Source organism: Phaethon aethereus, assembly GCF_964289735.1.
Source record: "Phaethon aethereus genome assembly, chromosome: 1".
In the NCBI taxonomy this organism is placed as follows: domain Eukaryota; kingdom Metazoa; phylum Chordata; class Aves; order Phaethontiformes; family Phaethontidae; genus Phaethon; species Phaethon aethereus.
This window is the reverse complement of record NC_138575.1, coordinates 152,403,506-152,424,759: the sequence shown is the minus strand read 5'-3', so window position 1 is coordinate 152,424,759 and position 21,254 is coordinate 152,403,506. Positions and strand designations below refer to the sequence as shown.

Sequence of the window (21,254 nt, the reverse complement as noted above, 5' to 3'; positions counted from 1 at the left end):
TAATGGCTAAAGAAAAAGCTTATGGCAGCACCACAAAACAGGTACTTTGAAAAGTAACAATTACTTTTGGTGATTGTGGTATTATTCCCATATTTTTATTCAAGCTTGTACACAACTTGCGTATAACAGAAGAATATGGCGATTTGTCCACAGCAACGTTTATTGTTAGTGATGCTTTAAAAAAAGTTCATGACGTCTATTCCAAACAGAAAGCTTAGTCTACATCGATAAATAGAGCTATAAAAAGAGTTTATCAGACTATTCTCATTATGCTCCACCTATCATAAAAAATAAACCACTCCCTGAGCCACCCCAAATTCCTAACCCACCCATCAGAAATAGTTTTCAAAGTCATCTGTGCTCAACTGCAGAAGGTAGGGAACAAACGTGATGGCAAATCCATCTGACAAACCCATCCTTAATCTAGTGCATGTGGACTCCATTTTAGCACAAGCAACCCTAGCTACTGCAAGATCAGTGGTATCACCATTGGTTAAAAAAAAGCAGCCATTGCTTGATGACAACAATTTGATGGAACCAGTTAGAATTACCTGTTTATTATTTGGTATAGTTATTTGGACTTTTTGTTATTTGGACATTTTGCTAATGCCAGTGTTCAGAGGTCCTCCAAAGAGAGGAAATGCAGCTCCAGAGTCAAGCAGCACAGAAGCCAGTCAGATACCTTGGAATAACTCACAGTGGGGGAAACAAGCACCAACCCAAAAAGTCATTTACGTCTGTCATTCTTCTATTTTAAGTTTTTTGTCACTGCAAATTCCATCCTCCGCAGAATGTTACAAAACCTAGCGTTAGCTTTTCTGCGTTCTCTGAAAATCTTCCTCCTGCAGGAAAAGTATGCAAGGAGAGTTTGCTCTGCAAACAACTGGTTTTACCAGTTTCCCAGAGAAAGGCTGATTAGGGCAGGGCCAGAGAGCCACCACAGCAACAACAGGAGCTCTTGAAGTTTTTATTGCCTCCAGCTGCTTCTCTCCCCTCTTCCAAAGGCTGTAGCCTTCTGCCCGTGGAGCCGAGCGACCACCCATCTGTCCCCCTGCAAAGCTTGGCAGCTTCACCTAGATTGCTGGAGCTGCAGGTTTAAGTAGATGGGGTGACTGCTTGGGAGAGGAATGTTCACTAGTCTGTGTAAATATTTGGATGCTGAAAGCCAAAATGATATGATTGGCATTCTCTTACTTGGCAAAAGTAATGCTGAGCATCAGCAACTTAACTCCAGAAAAGGGAATAACAACAGTAATACAGTACTTAAGTAAAAGCCTTTTTCTGGAATTCTGTAATGGTTTCTGTGGTTTTTACTTTTGAGATGTTCTGCATTCTGCAAAGGGCAAGAGATCCAAGAACTAATACGTACCTCCACTCTGGAAACATTCCGAGTGTTCTCAGAACAAGCTTTGATTTTCAAGCAATTAAGCTTCTAGATGAAACAATAAAAACCACCCTTAAATCCTATTCTCATATACAGCTGCTCGCCTGTGCCTATCAATTTACACCACTTTCAAGGGCCATTATAAGAGGACTGGGACTGTGCCCATGCCCAAAAGAGCACAGTGGTTTTTACACCGATTACCTTTACACTGGATTCTTAAGAAACCTACAGGCATTCAACTGACAGCAAAAAGAATAAGAGATTCACTACTACCAAAGTGGACCAGATTGTTGGAGCAGTAGCTGATGCGTGTCCTTCTACTTTCTTTTACCATCCTCAGTCTTCATTGTTCAGTCCAGCCTTGATCCCCAGGATGAGCCTGAGGAACACAGGACAGGAAGGAAGCACCTTCTCATCCTTGCAAGACAATATGATAAATTTTAGATCAAGTTCAGTTTGAAAAGTAGTCAGACAATATATTATTTCCCTTCCCCTAGCGCATATATACACTTACATGGAAGCTGTTAGAAGTTGACTTTAAATATAAGGTGCTTTTTTTGATTGTTTTATATTCAGTTGTTATGTCAACCTCTCTGCGCACCATACGAACCCCTCTCTGACCACATATTTGTATAGTAACCATAGCCTAACAAAAAAATGGATGGCAAAAAGATAAACACACCAAGCTTCAATCACATCAAGCAATCAATCAATCAAACCAACCACCCACCACTTCATCCATAGAACATCTAATTTTTGCACTATGACAACTGTGCAGATGTAGAAAAATTATCGCAGAGAATGAGGGAAGAAGTAGTTCTGTCCACTTCAAAGTTGAGGGCTATTCGGAAGGGGTGCTGATTTATGAGGTAGCTAGTACTTAAAAATACTAAGTGCAATCCTTCCAACAAGGACATCAACACCTTCTGCATCCCTCCTCTCCATGTCAGATACCATCAGATTGTTGGTGACAATCTAGTAACAAGTTTGAAGTAATTTAAATGAGCTATTTTTGAAAACTTTTTTCCTAAAAAAAAACATAAACGGATTTCTTTTCCTCTTCCATTCACTACTTCCAGAAGTATCCATCCCTGTTAATGTGTTCCAAAGTAAAGATGGCAGCTACTATACCAGCTCCATAAAATCTTCTCTTTAATACTACAGTAAACATCCCCTTGTTTTCCACCCTGCACCCAAGTAGCATTTTCTCAGGTAAGAACAGGCGTTCAGGGAAAAAAAGCAAGGCATGCTGTTGGGTAAAGGTGAATTTTATTGAAGTGACGGCCACATGAAAAGGCCATCAAAGACATATTTCCAACCAAAACACTTCTCTATTCAGACTAGCAATTCTGAAATTAGTACGACAAATACATTTTTACCTTTTCCACACGTTTCATTTCTCAGCTTATGGGTAATAACTGCTATTTGCAAGGCTCCTCAGGGAGATATTTTCACAGTACCAGTAACAGCAGTACATTGGGTAGTTGAGGAAGTATCGGTGCACTAGGTGAAGCCAAGGCATTAGCCAAATGAAGCACAGGTGGGTAAGCTGCCTTCAAAGCCATTTAGTACAAACTAAGCAAGAGTTTTTTAAATATTCCCCCACAATTCCAGGATGTAGCATCTGTTGTCAAAGCAAAAGGATGGAGGGCAATAGCCAAAGGAAGATGTAAATTTAGAAAATAATCTAACCATGTGTTCTCTCAGTTATGCTTTGGGGAAGGAGGGTCACAACAGAAGAAAACAACTCTACGCGCCCCTGTATCACTTCTAACATAGGTTCCCTTTGGCCATCCTGCATCCCAGCTCCAACTGGCCACATCCACACTATAGCCTGACAAGCTCTGGTCTTCCCACCTTTCAAATGGAGCACATTTTGCTTGCACAGATGGTTCTCCCTTCTGGGTAATGGGAATATGGATGGCACATGACTCTGTCCCAGTACATGTGGTTAAAAATGCAGCTACAGTTCGCACAGGCCTATGAACTTGGAATCAATCCCACTTTTGGTTTTTAATTAATACATACTCTGCATAGTGACAGCAGAGTGTTTTTTTGTTTTGGTTTGGTTTTTTCTCTCTCTCTCTCTTATGCCCTCCTTAAGCTTGGGCTGAAAGGGGGCTGGCAGAAGAGTAAAATTTGGTCCTAAGCTTGTAAACTCTTTGGGCAGCAGTTACATTTTCTGGGAAACATCCTAACAAAATATGGTGCTGTAAAAAAAACGAACAAGGGAGCCAGAAAGCAAAGTCAGCACAGTGCTCTTCCAAAAAAGAGCACCACAGTGTATCTAGAAGCAGCAATACTAGTTACAATTTTGAATTGCTTTTTGAAAGCAAATCACAGCTACAATGCTATATATTACAAATGCAAATATATGACATATAAAAAGTTTTCTATGCAAAATAATCCTGCTTCCAGTCCACATTCTTCTATACCATTTACTACAAGTGCATATTAAACTTTGACGTATTTGCTTACAGACAGTTTATTGCCACAAAGGTAAGTTCTGGCAATCTTAGCAACAGAACACAGTTTAATAGCAATTATTAAAATATCTTTACATTAAGATCTTAATCTTCCATTCTAAAAAAAATATATATAGTAATGCAAGAGGTGTCCACTACATTCATAAGTACAATACTTGGGTTTTACTAGAAACAGTGAGCGTGCAACTCAGACCTGAAAGAATTCAATAAGCAACTGGTATTTAATACAGCCAGTGATATATGTTACTTGCATACATTTATTCACAGCTTACAATGTTAAATAAACTACCGTTCTGAAATACGTGCATTTTAAAAGGAGCTTGTCACAGGCTCTTTAGAGATAGCTGAGCAGACATCATGCAGAACAGACTAAATCAGGTCAGCCACAAACTGAGTCTCAACTAAGTAAGACAAAGTTGTACCCTTCCACTCATGTGCTTCCATTGTTAAAAATCACAGCAGGAGATTGACTTGTACTTATTTTTATGCATATTTCAAATCCCTCCCATTGCTCTGGTTTGGCATTCTTTTGAGTTTTGATGTTAACCAGATCCAGCAGTGAAGGAGTTAGAATTCAACATCTGAGATCTGGAGCAAATCATGAATATTAAAGATATAGTAATCATTTCAAAGGCAAATGCAAGAAAGCCTAAATGCAGCCTCATGTTTGCTATCTACATTTCCAAACTAAGATGCTGAAGAGACTCATCCCCACACTACAATTTATCAGTTCTGTGATCTGAAAGTCCACAGAGAATGTTTTCACGGGCAGCACAAACCATAAAGATTCCAGTTAGAACACATATTGGAGGGGGGAAAAGGGGGGTGGGGGGAAGTGCTTAAGACCATGGAAAGGAATTAAAATATCTAAATAAAGCCTGTTGGCTTTGTTGATTGCGTACTGAAATATATACAAGCAGGAAAAAATTAAACCAAAAGCACAGGTCTTGAACAGTATATTCTCAATGTGTTCTGCCTTTCTGCTGTTCTTATGTCCAGATTAATCTCAGTCCCAAATAAGGTAATATTAAGGAATGAGCATCATTTTCTAAGGGCCTTGAATAAGACAGATAGGAAAGAAAGAACACTATTTCATATTGGTATGTATACCAGAGAATGATTCACTGTAAAACAGCACAGGAAGCATGAAAATATGAGTAAAAAAGATGGAAAAAACTCTTGTTGGAGAGTAAGCAGGGTTTAAAAACATGTCTACACATTTTAATAACTTATAAATAAATTAACATGGTCAAAGGCAATATGGACCAGAAAGGGGAAAAAGATGACTGAAGCGAAAAAAAGGTGTTGTGTTGATAACAGAAAAAGTAATTCAATGGCAGAGATGTATTTTTCTTGGAAAAAAACCCAAAACATTCTGTTGAATAACTTGGAACAGAGATTATCTCAACTGTGCATAAGACTTGTGCAAATGACATGTGCAAATATAGAGAAGCGAGAGAAGGGTGTAACATCTTCATTAGAACATTTAAAACATGCATCTATTGACAAAATTTCTGCCTTTTTCTCTCAAAAGTTATCGTTAGGAATCTGATCTACAGACTCAGATTCTTCCTTTAGTGTCTTCAGCATGACTATGTCAGTCTTTTCATCTAAGTATAGGCATCACACCAGTAATGAAACATTTCTTCCTAGCCTTGAACACAAACTTCCAACCTCAGGGTAAAAAGCCATAGCTTAAGCCCTTTCTCACAAAGCTTCAGCTCACTTAAGACTTCTGATTCACAGAGTATTATCCAAAGACTTCCATAGATGTCATTAGTCTCTACTACAGTACCATGCCCCAGATATGCCAAGCATTATATTTCATATAGTTTTAGGCACCCTCTGCATTTTGTGGACCGTTGTCTTCATATTTTCAATCCAGCTTTTGAAAAAAAAAAAAAAAAACCCACAACAAAAAACCAAAAGCCACAAAGAACAAAAACAAAACCCCCAAAAAAGCCCAAACAAAACAAGATGAAAAATTTAGTCAAGTCAAAGCAGAAAATGCCATTTCTGTTTCTTAATGATCTTACATTTTTTGTAAGCATCAGCAGAAAGGAAATAAATCAATTTTAATTTCTTCAACGTGCAGAGAACAACACTAACCCTATTAATCAGTGAGCTGACAAAAATATGTGGAAGAAGCTGTAAACACTTCAAAATGCCTTAAGTCTAAAGTCTAGTTATTCCAGTTACTATATTAGATCGAGTTTTTAAATCAAAAGATCCATCACAGGTTAGTGAAATTCTATTTCCAAGCAATTTGCAATTAATTTGTCACTTCTCATACTTCTGATCATCAGCTTTAACATTTACAAGAGGAATAAGTTCACTGCTGTCACAGCATAATACAGTCTTTCAGAGCTACTAGGGGCTTCTTCCAAGAGCCTAAAAAGCTGAAAACAACATACACAGAAATAAAACCCTGTAGTTCAGTGCTACAACACCAACAGATTGTTCTTCTCTTTTTGCAACTGTGGAATGTCTTTAAAGATTCAGCTTTAAAGCTTCATTTCATCGAAGTCCTGACCAGCTGTGGAGGTATGAAGCCCACCCAGAGGGCCGTGAGGTGCTCTCTTCCTCACCTGAAGGAGGAAGGAAAAAAAACCCCACAACATACTTTAACTTAAGTTTATTATGTTAGACATTGCATCATTTGGTTAAATGACTTTGCTTCCCCCCAGCTCTGGCTCTGTCCTTTTTCAAAAGCTGTCCTCATAAACTTTTTGAGGAGGTTATGTTCAATACTCACTCCCAGGCTGCCATAGATGTATTTATGGATTTTACACTAAGTCCACTTTATTTCAGGTACTTAAGGATGGTTTTGAAGAAGTCACTTATCACCTTTCTCCAGAAAAATCCAGTCAGTGTTCATTAGTGTGAGAACATCATCAAAATGCTACAGACTTAAATTACATCTCTTGTCTCCAAATGCAAAGCCTATCATGGAATGTAGTACTTTGCCACTTTCCTTATATATGTGATTTTGTTCACAAGTTTTAAGTGCTTATATATACACACAGTACTTAGTCTTTATATTAAGTTTAAAATAAAGTATAGGTCATTGCTAACGAAGTACAAGAAACTACAGGCTGTTATTGAGAAATAACAAACAATACCTTAAAAAGTGTTTTTAAGGGACAAACTCTCAAACAGAGTATTTGAAGCAGAGATAGAACACTATTATGCAGGCAGCTCTCGGGTTAATTTCTTGCAAAGGCTTAACTCTCCTTCCTTCCCTAGTTCCTTTATTTGTTAAAGGAAAAGCATATTATCTTCAAGAAATTTTTGAGGTTCATAGATATGGAAACTAGTATTAGATCTGCAGTACTGCCTTGAGAGGATAACTTTAATTATATTTTTAGAACATCTGCCAAGAAAGTAACTCATTTATAGTAACTGCTAATTTAAGGTCACTTTGACAGAAATCTTTAACTATACTCAAAACAGGAACACATTAAATTTTTACAACTGAGATCATGTTCTTAAAATGCGTATGTTTCAGACGAAATTATATTTTACCTTAGTTTTATTTTTGGGTATTTGTTCTGTTTTCTGAAAATGGAACAGTAACTTCCCAACAGAGCCAAATGGTTTTATTGCTAGCTCACTGTGGCATTATGCTGCTAAGCTTTTGTTTTTCCTCAAAGGTTTACATAAAAGAAAGCACAGAACTTCAGTTGCCTTTATTTCCACTTTTCCTTTTTTTTGCGACAACGTTTTGAACACCACCTACCTTGGGCAATTGCAACTAGCTTCCCCTTTTCTTCAGGGCTGAGCTGCAACATGGTGTCTATTACAGGGAGCAGCCTTTCTTTCTCACTTCCTGATTTTAGAAATATGAACTGCAACAGAACATTCTTCAAGTATTCTAGATTAGCCACAGACTTCTCTCTCTCTTGATTTCTTTCCAATCTTCTTATTTCATTCTTAAGAAGCTGCAGATGAGGGGAAAAAAAATATGCAATATTGTTTGCTTCACATAATAAGCAATTGAACAAAGGCTTTTTGAAGAGCTAAAAAGTGAATTACGCAGCTTGCTTCAAAAAGAATAGCAACATATTTTGGACAAAAAAAACCAGTGAAACTTGAACACGTGATAATGTTATCCAGAAATAACTTTTTATGGATCAAAAATAACCTTTTTTGATAACATCTATGCAGTAGTTATAATGATATACTGTACTAACTATTCAATTTCAGTGATAAAAGAGTTGAACAGCTAAATAAGCAATGTGGACCAAAGATTTAGCAATATTATTGTTCATTAAGAAACATTTTGTAACAGAAAGCTTAGCACTTCTAGAGAATATGCAAACTTCAAAAATGTTTTCAGAGAACTCAGGGAGGTATAAGCAAATCAAAGCAAACTCTATTAGTACATGTATCTCTAAACACGTATCTTCTTTCAACTTAAAAGAGCTACAAGGGATTACAGGAAGAGAAACCAATGCTTCCCTTGGCATTCACTGCTTTTATCTAAGTGAAAACAGTAAAGGCATTTTACTAAGCATTAAATATCCGAATCCTCGAGAGGTTTTTTTGTGTCAGCTTTTACTCTCTCCCTTGCCCTGACTAGCAACCATGAGGAAAAGCAGCCCAAAAACCTGAAGTCAACTCTGGAAGCGCTGATCAGTCCTGTGGAATATAAGCCCTTTCAAAATTACGTTTTGCATCACCAAATCTTTTCAGAATGGAATTTTCTGAAACCTGTTTGGTGTTAAACATTTGGTCTAAGAAACAGACCATAGCAATCAGAGCTGTCCCCATATTTCCTGCTTGTCTGCTAACCTTTATTTGTTCCATTAGGATTGCATTGGTTGCTTCTGATTCACGAAGTAATTCATTCAAGTGATCAGCACTCTTTGCTGTTGTGTTTAGTTTCTGAATCAATTCATCCTTGGTGAGTTCTGTTTGCCACTGAGATGGTTCTGCAATTAAATGGAAAAGGAAACTGAGAGAAGGAAAAAGCACTTGCATCTACTTTATACTAACTTAACATTAGGACTCAATTAATGTAGTTTCTTAGAAACAAAATCCATGCAAAGTCAGACTGGAAAATTAACAGGCATCACTGCTGCTTCCGCATGCTTGTTTTGTGATGTATTTTTGTATATATAAGTATATTAGAAGAGGATTGGCAAATCAGTTCTAAAGATACTTGGTTTTCATTTACCCCTTGTTTCCTACCCATAGATGGAGATTTTCAACAGTTCTCCACAAAGTGTTCACCAGACTTTTAAAACACGACTAAATGCTACCACATATTTTTCTACTTTTTCTGGGACTCTCAGAACATTGTTCTTCACACTGGCTTTCATTTTCCTACAAAAAAAACTATGAATAAATTCCTGTTCTAATAAGCCACATTAACGTGAACATTTTATCCTTTCATTAAAAAGGGTTAAATCAGCACTTAATTGTCTCTAGTAGAGACTAGTCCAGAATACAAGAAGTTCTGTAACTGTTCACTGACTTGCTCATCCAGTCTCTTCCATTTAGAAAAAGTAAAAAATATGACACCGTTAAATCACTAAGACCTGTAGCAGTGTTCTATTATTAGTCCTTACTCAAGGACAGAACTCCTACAGAAATTCAGGATACCGTAAACTCAGTGACACTTAAGCAGACTTGTGTCTTGCACCTGGAAGCATGAAAACACAATGTTCTCACATACTTTGAGGGCACAAACTTCTGCAACTTATGCAGGCAAGTGCTTCATGAAGCCACATGTTTTACCTACCAAGTTTTGCTTCTGGCGAGTTCAGAAGTTGTTCCAAGGATGGTACATAGGTGCTGGATGAAGAGACAGACTCCGTGTCCGTTGTTTCCATACCTTCTCCCTCTTCCCTAGCTACAGTGTGCACATCGAGAACAGGAAGGTCAGTGTTTCGCCGTTCTCTTAAGTTCTTTGTTGCTGAATTTGAAACAGCTGGACCTGAAAGATACTTACTGATGTTTGTCATCAGAATTAAATTGGTAGGGCTAATTCATAGGTGTGACTGTCTCAGATTGGACAGCAGTACATAAAATAGTCTTCAAAAAGCAGGGGGAGGAAAAGTGAAGAAAAGGGAGAAAGCTAAGTATGCACATAACATTTATAACAGAAAATACAGCCTTTCACCTCCAAATGGCCATTCCAATCAAAGCCTGTTTCTAAATCCAAACTTGATTGGCAGTTTTTATTTCAGTGACTATGAAACCTTCATGCAACTCTCCCTGAGGATGTGTTGTAGCTATGACAAGAGTGTCAAATGGTTTTAATGCAAAACAGAATTAGCTCTTCTTTCAACCAGTCCTGTGGGAGGTGTAAACTGTTCTGTGTGCACTATCCTGCTGCTTCAGTAACATATGGAAAGAGTAACTTCTTAAACTGTTACTGCTGCTTGGCAAATGTTCAACTACATGCTAACTAGTAACTTTACAGATACAAAAATAGCACTTGAGCTTGAACACAGTAAAATCTTAAATTACAAGAGGGACCAAATAGCAAGTATACCAATAACAAACATTGTTAAAACAGCTTTCAATACACTTTTTCTTTAGCTTTACCCCTCAATACTGGAGGCAGAGGACCAGTATGCTCCAAAATCTGAGACAAACTGCTAGGAAGAGCACCAAATATTTACAAAGTAATTGTCCTCCATTTGTCTGACAATGCAATTACTACAGAAGAGATAACAGTGATGCAGATTCTAGAACAGAACAGAATAATTCCGGTTGGAAGGGACCCACAATGATAATCTAGTCCAACTGCCTGACCATTTCAGGACTGACCATACGTTAAAGCCTGTTATTAAGGGCACTGTCCAAATGCCTCAAACACTGGCAGCCCTGGGGCATCGATCACCTCTCTAAGCAGCCTATTCCAGTGTCTGACCAACCTCTCGGTAAAGAAATGCTTCCTAATGTCCAGTCTGAACCTCCCCTAACACAGCTTTGAACCATTCCCACATGTCCTGTCACTGGGTACCAGGGAGAAGAGCTCAGCACCTTCCTCTCCACTTCCCCTTCTCAGGAAGCTGCAGAGAACAGTGAGGTCACCCCTCAGACTCCTTCTCTCCAAACTAGACAAACCCAGAGTCCTTAGCTGCTCCTCATAGGATATTCCTTCCAGCCCTGTCACCAGCTTTGTTGCCCTCCTCTGGATGCATTCAAGCACCTTAAGATTCTGAAGGGACAGTGACAACAAGGACATGTTCCTTCCTTGGTATCCATGGATTGATATGGCATGCTGCAGATTCTCCGTAAAAAGTTGGTGTATTACAGAACCACATGCTATGAGCATGTTTTAGATTCAGGCTCAGGTAAACAAATCTGTGTCTAACCCAAGAAAACCTAGCATTATGACTGAAAGTTACCTCTAGTGCTTGGTTCACTCTTGAGTTGGAAGAGTTGAGTTTCTACTCTGGACAGTTGCTGCTGAAGTGTCTCTACTGTCTTCCTGTGCTCTTCTTGCAGGTTCCTGACTTGATCTCTGAAATTGTTCCGGAGAGCTTCATTCTGGGCTGTCAGCTGACTCAAAGTCTGGGCATGCTCCGTTTTCATGACCATGTTCTCAGACTGTATTGTGCAGAGCCTGAAAACAGCATATACACAAACTGTAAGAAATGGACAGCAAAACACTGTCAATTCTACATTTCAAAATCTTTCCAATTTTCATGTCTATGATTATCTTAGGATGACCACGCAACTTTTTTCCATTTAAATTCCTCTATTTACAGGGAAAATCTAAGACTGAAAAAGTTACACTTATTACCTATCCTATGAATGGACTGTGCTGTATAGACTCTTGATTGCTATTTCAGAACACAAAATTCAGACATCTTTGTGAAAAAAATGGAAGTATTACAGACACTGTGATCTTAACATTCTTAAATTCTAAAACGGCAACACGACTGTTTATGGTGTCATATAGGGCACATCACTTACCTTATACTCCACTTCCTTTAACACTCCACTTCCTTCCTTAAAGGAGTATAACACTCCTTTTAAGGATAAGTAAAAGAATAAATAAAAATAGAAGTTTTATTTTTAAATAAAAGGAGTGTAACACTTCCTTTTACTAAACACTTACGTGAGACTTCTAAAAACATAGGTTTCTAAGAAGCTAGGTTTAATTTTTTTAAGCTTCATCTTTCAGTGCAAAAGAGGGTAGAAGAGTGTAGCTGTTCGCAAGAATAAGGGTCAGTAACACATCAATTGTACTTGGTTTGGAGGTAGTCCAGAAGCGCAACAAAATTGTCACAAGCAATTAAACAAGTGCATGTATGGAAAGACTCAGCACAGGGCTTGCCCTTATAAGCATACAAACTTAAATATAGATGGAGTAGCAAAGATCTAGTCTCTCTGGGTACAAAGGGAACCTACTGTGATATGGGCTGTTTCCAGAAAAATGCAGGAGGACATAATTTAGTTGATTACAATGAATCATCATATGGCTATCAGGAACAGATAAAACAGTACAAAGGTAGTGACAAGAAGTCAACAGTTCCTAATACTAAGCTGTAATTTCTAATGAGTATTTCATGTGAACTTTGTACCCTAAACAGAGAAGAAAAGACAAGGAAAGACCCTTTCTGAAGGGCTCAAGGCACCCATATGATTTTTCAAGTGATAAAGATTAAACAGATTCCTTTCGTTTTGAAAGAAATAGCAAATTAAGATTGTGGCAATAAACTGTGACTTAAAACCCAGAACTTCCTGTAAGCAAGGCACTTGGTGGACACAGAACTGGATATTTTCTCAGTGAAATCGTTTGCTCTGCATTAGGAAATATCCATAAAATTTAGTTGAGCAGTCCAACACAAATGTAATGCTGAGCACTGGACTTAAAAATAGTCAACATGCTTAAAAAAATGTTAATTTTAAAATCTCTATAGTTAACCGGTAGAAAGCTTGCAGAAATCTCAAATTCCCTGACCAGCTACTGCTTCATTTTCATTGCTGAAACTTCTGAAGGTTCATAAGCAAGCAATCCTTTTGAAAATTCCTTTAATTTTCTCGAAAGTTATGCCGTTTCTTTGGGATGTACAGTTATAGGCCACTACATGACCAGCCCTTAAAGTCCACACAAAATAAAATATCTACATCTATTCATCAGGAAACCATACTTTTCACGGAGTTCTGCCTCTTTTGCAACAGTCTCTTGCAGCATCTTATTGTGTCTTTCCAGCAGGGTGTCATGTTCAGACTGTAACGCCTGGAGTTCAGACACATTCATCTGTGAATTATGCTGAGCATCTTGCAGCTTAACTTTAAGTTGATCTATCACTATTTCCAACTGTTCTCTACAAGGGGAAAAAAAAGAAATAACATACATTTAAAACAAATTGCATCCACAACACTTTGGATAGCTGATTCAAATTGCTTATTTGAATATTATTATTTGAAATCAATACAGTACCATGACTAAAATAATATTAGAATGTGACTGCAGCAAAAACAATTTTAAAAGTTCTGATCCTGTTTCAATATACGTACAAATAGGTTTATCACATCCCATCTGAACTGCTGGGAATGTAACTATTGGGGTAGGAAGTGTGACTGATACCACTTTCTACTTCAAGCTGGTTTGGAGGAACAAGACAGGAGGAAAATAATATGTGGGATGCAGATGAGAGAACGAATTTCTTCCTAAAAGTAGTGGTAGTAAAAGCACATCAGTTCAAGGAGACTGAATATAGGAGACAAATGGTTGGAGTAGATTTTGAACAAAGGACTAGAAAGCAACATCCATCTATAAAAACAGATAAAACTCTGTTGGTCAGAAATAAATCAGTATCAGATACACCAGGAGGAAAAAGTCTTAAGTCACACACATTTTCCTTTTATGCTTTCTGTATTTATATATGCAGACATCTCCATCTTCTCACGAACTGTACATCTCATTAATCGTTAGAGTTGATACTTGTAAATCATTTCTTTGAAAACTATTTATCATCTGTTTATTGCTTGTCCACCGTTTCCCAGGTGACCCTCTTTCACAAAACCCAACAATACCAGAACTTCTTTAAATTCTGCACAAAGAAGAGACAAAGAAATGCAACTCTCACGGTTTGCTTGCTTCAAAGAAAAGAATAGGTAGATGTATTTAAAAAACCCCAAAACAAACCGTAAAACCAAAGTCCTCTAACAAAGCACAGGTCTCCCTCTGGTGGATTTTCAGCTGCAATTGCAGGTACTGTTTTAAGATCCGTGACAGAAATTACTTTTGACATCTCACACATAAATGCCCAGTCTGTCACCAAGGACAGTTATCAATAACTTATAAAAATAACTTACAGAAACTGATCTACTTTTTCAGTGGGTTCACACATTTTCTGAGGTGAATCTAAATTTACCTGGCCTACGACTATACTTAAATGATTTTCAGAGAACTTTTGGCAATGTAACTTTTTTTCCCCAAGTCTTTCCTCATGTAACAGCTGATAAGACAACAGTATTTCATAAATCTGCTGGATCTGATGACTGAATTGGCAGCCAGAGCTTTACCTACGCTAAACCATTCTTTCCTGAAAAAGTTCAAAGTCAGCTCAGCTGAACAGTACCAATCTGCTGTTTTCTTCTTAGTTGGAAATGGCACTTTGCTGCAATACTTTATTGTCAGAGAAAAATCACATGTCAAGTCCACACAGAAGATGCTGGCTAATTTCTGCTCATGAGAATCATAAGAATCTTCTTAACACCTTACTTCTCCCTCTGACTGTAACAACAGGTAATCTACACAAAAATAAATGCTAAAAAAGACAAATCAAGGAACTGGAAACTAACACAGTACCACCATTGTACAAATTGATCATCTTTCTTCTGTTCAGATAGGTAGAGCCACAGTTAGATTACAGATCAGATAAAGTTTACAGAAACAAAGAGCTGCCTTTTTTTTTTTTTTAAACCAAAGTAACTGGTGAAGCAAACTGCCTCCCTTCTGATATTTTCCTTATTGAAGCAAAGAATTAAATAGTGGAACTCCCTGTTGGTCAGCAATTAGCAAAGGCAAGTTCAGTAACTCGAGTATCAGTGTTTTTCTGTATGCATATAAAAATTTTACTTTTACCTTTCTTGTTTGGCTCCCTCAGATTCTGTCTGAGAAGCAGACTTATTCTTTTGCTGTTTTAGAACATTATGAACACGGACTTTGTAGCTCTCGAACTCAGATGTAATAGACGCTTGTTCAGCCTATCACACAGAAAACAAACCCTTAATAAGTTAAGTTATTAACTATCGCTCCCTTGTTTCTCTAAAATGAAATGCGTCTTACATTAAAAAAAAAAAAAGACCTGTTGCATTTTCTTCTTTTATATGGATAACTGAAATAGTGACTACCATAATGAATCATGTTTCTTTAGACTTTAATTGAGTATCCTAAAATGTGAAACTTAAGAGACACTGACCTTCAACATACCACTACTAAAGAAAAGAAAGAATACTTGCAAATTCAAAAATTGCATTCAACAGAGATTCACAAGCAAGGGGTTCTATCAAAGAGCTCTAAACAAAGGCAAAGGTGAAAGGAAAAAAAGGATAATTCTGTTTTCCTTTTATACTACCCAGATGACAAAAATCTAATATGCCTTAAAGTTAGGTATCATTTTGAGGAGTTAAGTCAGTCTTGCAATGGTAATACACAACAAAAGATATAATATTCTAGTTGACTGTAAGTGTATTTGGTCTGTCTTCTCTTCTAAATTCAGCTGATATACAAGTTTCTGCGGACATGCAGAAAATTACCTCACAACACAGTAGCTTCATCTTTGACTGTACACTGTACAGCAAGAATTGTTCCCATCCTTAAAGTACTCATGCCTCTAAGAAAACACACATGCAGGTTTTCATTCTTGGATCTCAGGAGAAGCTCATGGATTCATTAGTCATCCTTGAGATGACTAAAATGCTCTCATCTTCAAAGAGGAGGATTTTTGAAAGTTTCTCTTCAGCTGAACCAGTGAGTGAAATTCCACAGTTCTGATCCTGATTAGCCACTGCTCCAGCTTTTCTAAAGTCTGTAAGACTTGTGGGCATTTTCTTTAAATCAATCCTCCTCTTTTATTCCTGTCGAACTATGTGAGCTAGAATACTCCTAAGTCTTCAGGTACACAGCCTTAAATGTCAGCATGACTCTTACCTTCCAGCCTACTATCTGCTTTGGTGTCCACTTTTCCTTTAGACAGAATTTTCCTTCGTAAATAACCTTGTAATAGTATCTCTTCTCTAGATGTCAGACAGCTAAAGAGGAAGGCTAATCTTCCAACAGCTTCAAGCCATGCCATCATGGAAGATCTACACAACATCAAGCCGCCAGGGATAGGTACTGTAAGTCCCCAGTTATGAAGAATGCATTTGTAAAACCATGATCCGTAACTACCAGTACAACTCAGGCAAGCCTCCTGTAGCAGCAACCACAAAGTTGCAAACCATTTCAGTTCACCTTTTTAAAACGTAGTTTTTTGAGAGGCTGTGTTCAACTGTTACTTAACTGCAGGCTGCACACCCATCATACAAAAGGGACCATAGTGTGGTGCAGTAATCTCCATAAAGATAGATTGCACATAACAGTCCTACTGTATTCTGAATCTGTCTGTCTCCAGTGCAAAAACTAGATTCCAGGAACATCTAACACCATGTCATATGGACAAAAAAACAGATATAATAAAAAACTCAGCAATAGTGTTGGTTTCACATGTAGCTCAGCTGCCAATTAATATGCTGCTATATGAGCAGCTTCTTAAGAGGTGCTTGCAAATGTATTTTTCACATTTTTTTTAAAGTGGTATCTGTGTTAACTGTTTTTATGTGGAGCAAATTGTATTAATTTTCTGTTTGTCCCCCCCTGCCCCGCCACTTTTCTTTGAAGACTTCTTTTTCCCCACCCCGCCCAATGTATACTTGCTGATCATCCTAAATGAACTCCAACTCCCCACTACCACCACAAGATTTTCCCTTGTTAGCTTACATTTCCAGTTAGGAAAAAATATAACAGTGATACATAAAAGCGCAGTCCAGACTTCCCACCACAAGTGATACGCGACAAGCAGGACAGACTCTGGCTTGTCCTCTATGCCACTCAACTACATTAAGCACTAGGATAATTCCCAATTCTTGACAGACAAAAAGACAAGAGTGAAATATCCACAAAATATTTTTAGAGAAGCAGACAGAATGCAGTACATCTTCCTTCTAAAGTCTCTACATTACTTCTTTCACTAGAGTACCTGGGCTGCTCTGCACTCTTCTTGCAAGGTTGCAATTTTTTGCTGGTAAGCACTCAACGTCCGCTGGTGTTGCTCTGAAGATGTTCGCAGCTGTTCCTGAACTTTATGCTTTTCTGATGTTAGTACAGCCACTTGAATCTGAAAAAGTCAGTTGAAAACTTCACTATGACAAAATTTTTCCTTCCCTCTCCAAGGGGATGTGCCACAGAGCACACAGGATGCTATTATAGTAATTCCTGCACAGAACTGGTGAATATAAAATTAAAATCCAGTAAAAAATTAGACATGGGTTACAATGTACTTAATTAAAAAAAAAAAGTTTCTTAAAGAGAGAATTGAAGAGAAAGTTACAGTGGTGGGGTGGCAGCATTTAAGAAAGCCAACCCCTCTCCCTTCCCCTCCCTGCTGCCTTTCATTACATTCAATTCTTGTTCTGTCCAACGAACAAGATTTATGCAGATGGATAACACTTGAGATTTCTGATGATGTTGCATTCTTTTGCTTTTAAAGTGAGTAACTTCCATTTTTAAAGAAATTATTCTAAAATGTATCCAAGTTACAAGCTTCAAATTATGCAGTCCTTCCTTTTGGTGGAAAGGGAAAGGAAAGAGGAGGAAGAAAGGGTAAAGCTGTTTAAACAACATCACAAGGGAAATATTTGGGGAAAGGAGCAGACAAAACTCATTCAAGAAAAAGAGTAAGTACCCAAGTAATAAAAATAACAGCTTTTCATTCTTCAGCCTATATTCCATCTGCCCAGTACAAATCACATCCTTATTATTGAAATAAAAAACCTTATACTAACAAAGAAGTGAAGTTTCTTGCCTTATAGGCTTCCACTTGCTGTTGACTGGCTTCCAGTTCCCCTTTTAATGATGCCTGCAACATTAGATGGTCACTTTCCTGCATGATAAAATGATCTGTTTATTAAAGAACCCCAAATCTCAGCAACTGAATATTTCAGCTATCAGCTGATCAGATCTAGGTTAAAAATGGAATATACAGTCACTGACATCTGGACTTACAGCTTGTTTTGAATCAGACAGTTCTTTTTTGGTTTTCACCAGGAGTTGTTTTATCTTGGCATTTCTTTCCTCATCCTGTTGCATAGTTGACTGAAGTGACTCTAATGCAGAAATTAACAGTCATACACAAAGGAAACTTCCCCTCCTGTATTTCCTTAGAAGTACTGGAAAATATTTAAGCAAATTCTGACAGACTTCTTGAGAGCTGCAAACAAGCAGCTTACAGGAAGCTTAGTATCTGATTTCCAAGTATCACAAAGATCTTCTAATAAAAGAAATTGTTTAAAGACTTACACTTAAGGATAAGAAAAAATGAAATTTTTAACCACATGCTAACCAATAAAGTTTTATGAGTGTGGTATGTCAGACTGAAAACCCCCTCAGTCACTGACTTTCAGAACGTACGATTAACTTAATCAGGTAAGAAACACAGTTTATTAGGCAGGCAATTTGGCTTTTATTTGCTGAATGCAAGACCAAGCAACTGAGAACCTAGTAAGGTTTCCTTTATGGGAAAGTAATTTTGACTATGTAACTGTTTAGTATTCCTTGCAAACCTTATTCTCACTCATCGACTTGAGTTGTTTATGAATTGCATTTCTTACCATTACTAACTACCATAGAGAATCTTGCTGTTTATAGTTTACTCACTTATTTCTTCCTGTAGGGTTGCTTGCTTCTGTTTCTGAATCCCCGTCTCTTGCTCGAGATCTTCTATTCTGCTGTCTTTATCAGTAATCTTCTGATTAAGTTCTTTTACTAGCCTTTCATAATCAGCTATCTCCATATCCATCAGCGTACTCTTCTGAGCATCCTGCAAGTTACACACAATGAAGTTACAGCTTACAATCTGCCCTGGCTGCTAAGAATTTTTTTTTTTTTAAATTATATTAAAAAACTATTGTCCACTTATCAAATACTTTATAACTATCCATATCCACAAGCTACACCCATTCATCAGGTTTCCATATCCTCAGTAAATAACCTGTTTTCAAACAAGAACCAGAAGCTTTGAAAAAACTGATATTAGTTTTAACAGTTTTACCAGTAGGTATTTTGCAGATACTAGTTTCTATCATCTTCAGTCCTTACAACAAAGGGCAGCTTCTGAATAGTGCACTACACAGGTACTCCAGACATCTGAATTCTATTCCTATTTCTACTATGACAGGCCACATAACTCAAGCTAAAACAAACAAAAAATAATAACGAGAAAAAAAAAACACCCACAAACCCAAAAGTATACATTAGCTCTCCAAACACAAAACCAGGGGTAAAACCCCTCATTTTTTGCCTTTTGCAAACCTCGGGCTTTAAAATCCTGAAAACAAAAAGGGTGGCATTCAACACAGCAAGATGGGCCAAAATCTTTGGTAATCCATTAAGCACTAACATGAACAGCAATGCTACCTTTCTGGCCAGCTCTAGTTCTTGCATAGTTTTCTGTAGATGTTTCTTTTCCTTCTGAAGTTGGATCTGAAGCTCCTCCATTTCTCGGAGAGCACCACTATGTTCCTGAAATTTAAATACTTCTCAATTATGCAGTCCAATTTCAAAATAGATGTCAGCATCTATTTCCACTTACACACACACACACAGTTAGGTTGTACAAAGATAAGATTTGGGGTTTTTTTAATTTAGGACATCATTGGGAACCAAAGAAAATCCCAGAAGATTATGAAGTGTTTTTCACATTCTCGAACAATCCTCAATCTACCCTACCCAACAGTCTTGCAAAGCTCTTTCAATGAACAGACCAAGCCTTCAAAAAAGGCTGAGTCAAGCAATAAGAAGAGAAAGTATGGAACTTGTTCTATAAAAACACAGTTTACAAAGGTCTAACAGAAGTCACATCCAGTGAAAGTAATGCTTCAGCCCATTCACCATCTCTACAGAGTACTTACCTTTGTTTTCTGTTCTTTTAGAAGCTTTTCAGCTTCTAGTTCTTTGTCAGCCTTTGCCTTGGCTTTTTGTATCTCTAGTATCTGAGCTTCCAGCAGCTTAGCATTATATTGCAGTGTTTCAAGACGAGCCAGGAGGTCTTCATTAGCAGAATGTAGCTGATCATGCTGAAATGATCATAGTGGAAAGATAAAAACGTAAGCTGAATTTGCATGCGACTCAGAGATAAGATATTGTCTATATTTAAAAAAACAAACACTAATTTCTATTCAACTCCCTTACAAATAGCTCCTACAGATGAGTCCTGTCCATCTTAATTGTTTTAAACCTGATTAAGAAATAGGCTAAAGTAGTCACTAGCACAATTTGGTTATTTCGTTCAGAGTTCGTTTGCCCAGCTTTCTGTAAGATGGCTAGAATTGCAAGAAAAAAAATACCCCAACATTTATGCTTTCTGCAAGAATCACCTTCCTCCCACAATAATACGGAAGGTTCAAGCACTTATTGCTCCACTTCAAATACAGCTATCATATTTATAAATAAATGATCATACTATTAACGCCTAGAAAAGTTTTAACTGCAGCACCACCAAGCCGTCAATGAGATTATATCAGTACATAGTAGGAACTCCTCCTATATCTGGGCTATTTTTGCAAAGATTTTAACAGATTCAATTTTGACATCTTCCATGTTTTATCTCAGTCTCTAATATGTAGATTAAGAATGAAGTATGACTGAAAAAATGTGCCAGTTATCTAAACAGTGGTTTTATTTACAAAATACTTTGGAACAAACTTGAAAAATTCAATACTTGCATCAGCAGCAGAATATATGCTACTTACTATTGGCCATTTCTTCCTATACTATTCACTACAGGCTTCTCTTTATAATGTAACGATGGCCTAGGTGGATCTTCAGCGTAATTGCGTATGGGGTCTGGGAGTTTAAATCCTAAATCTCAAACCCATTTCAGTTAGCTTTGCAAAAATGTGTCTCACAGCTGCTTAACTACCACCTTAGACTCTTCTGAATGCCACTACAGTATTCCACAATGCATCCTAAAGTCTCATCTTTGTGAAAGATGCAAAAAAATTAACCGCAATTAATTTAGCATGTTTAAACACTGTTGATTAAATAACAAAACTACAGTTTCTTCTAAGAAACAGAAGAAAATAGATGTAACACTTAAAGGTTACTGTACTTCATGAGAAGTGTAAGTGTGACATCAGAGAAATAGGGAAAG

General features: G+C 37.4%; 1 protein-coding gene across 1 annotated transcript in view; it reads right to left on the bottom strand.

Moving 5' to 3' along the window:
- Positions 1–6,387: 6,387 nt before the first annotated feature.
- GCC2 (GRIP and coiled-coil domain containing 2) overlaps positions 6,388–21,254 on the bottom strand; it is a gene marked incomplete at both ends in the record, with an annotated part of 28,523 nt that continues 13,656 nt past the window's right edge. Inside the window, 13 exons of the mRNA XM_082006180.1 lie at positions 6,388–6,458; positions 7,610–7,811; positions 8,665–8,804; positions 9,617–9,811; positions 11,235–11,452; positions 12,987–13,163; positions 14,930–15,051; positions 17,085–17,222; positions 17,910–17,987; positions 18,110–18,210; positions 18,761–18,923; positions 19,520–19,624; positions 20,014–20,178. Coding sequence (XP_081862306.1) covers positions 6,388–6,458; positions 7,610–7,811; positions 8,665–8,804; positions 9,617–9,811; positions 11,235–11,452; positions 12,987–13,163; positions 14,930–15,051; positions 17,085–17,222; positions 17,910–17,987; positions 18,110–18,210; positions 18,761–18,923; positions 19,520–19,624; positions 20,014–20,178 — 1,875 coding nt within the window. The remainder of the gene's footprint in view (positions 6,459–7,609; positions 7,812–8,664; positions 8,805–9,616; positions 9,812–11,234; positions 11,453–12,986; positions 13,164–14,929; positions 15,052–17,084; positions 17,223–17,909; positions 17,988–18,109; positions 18,211–18,760; positions 18,924–19,519; positions 19,625–20,013; positions 20,179–21,254) is intronic.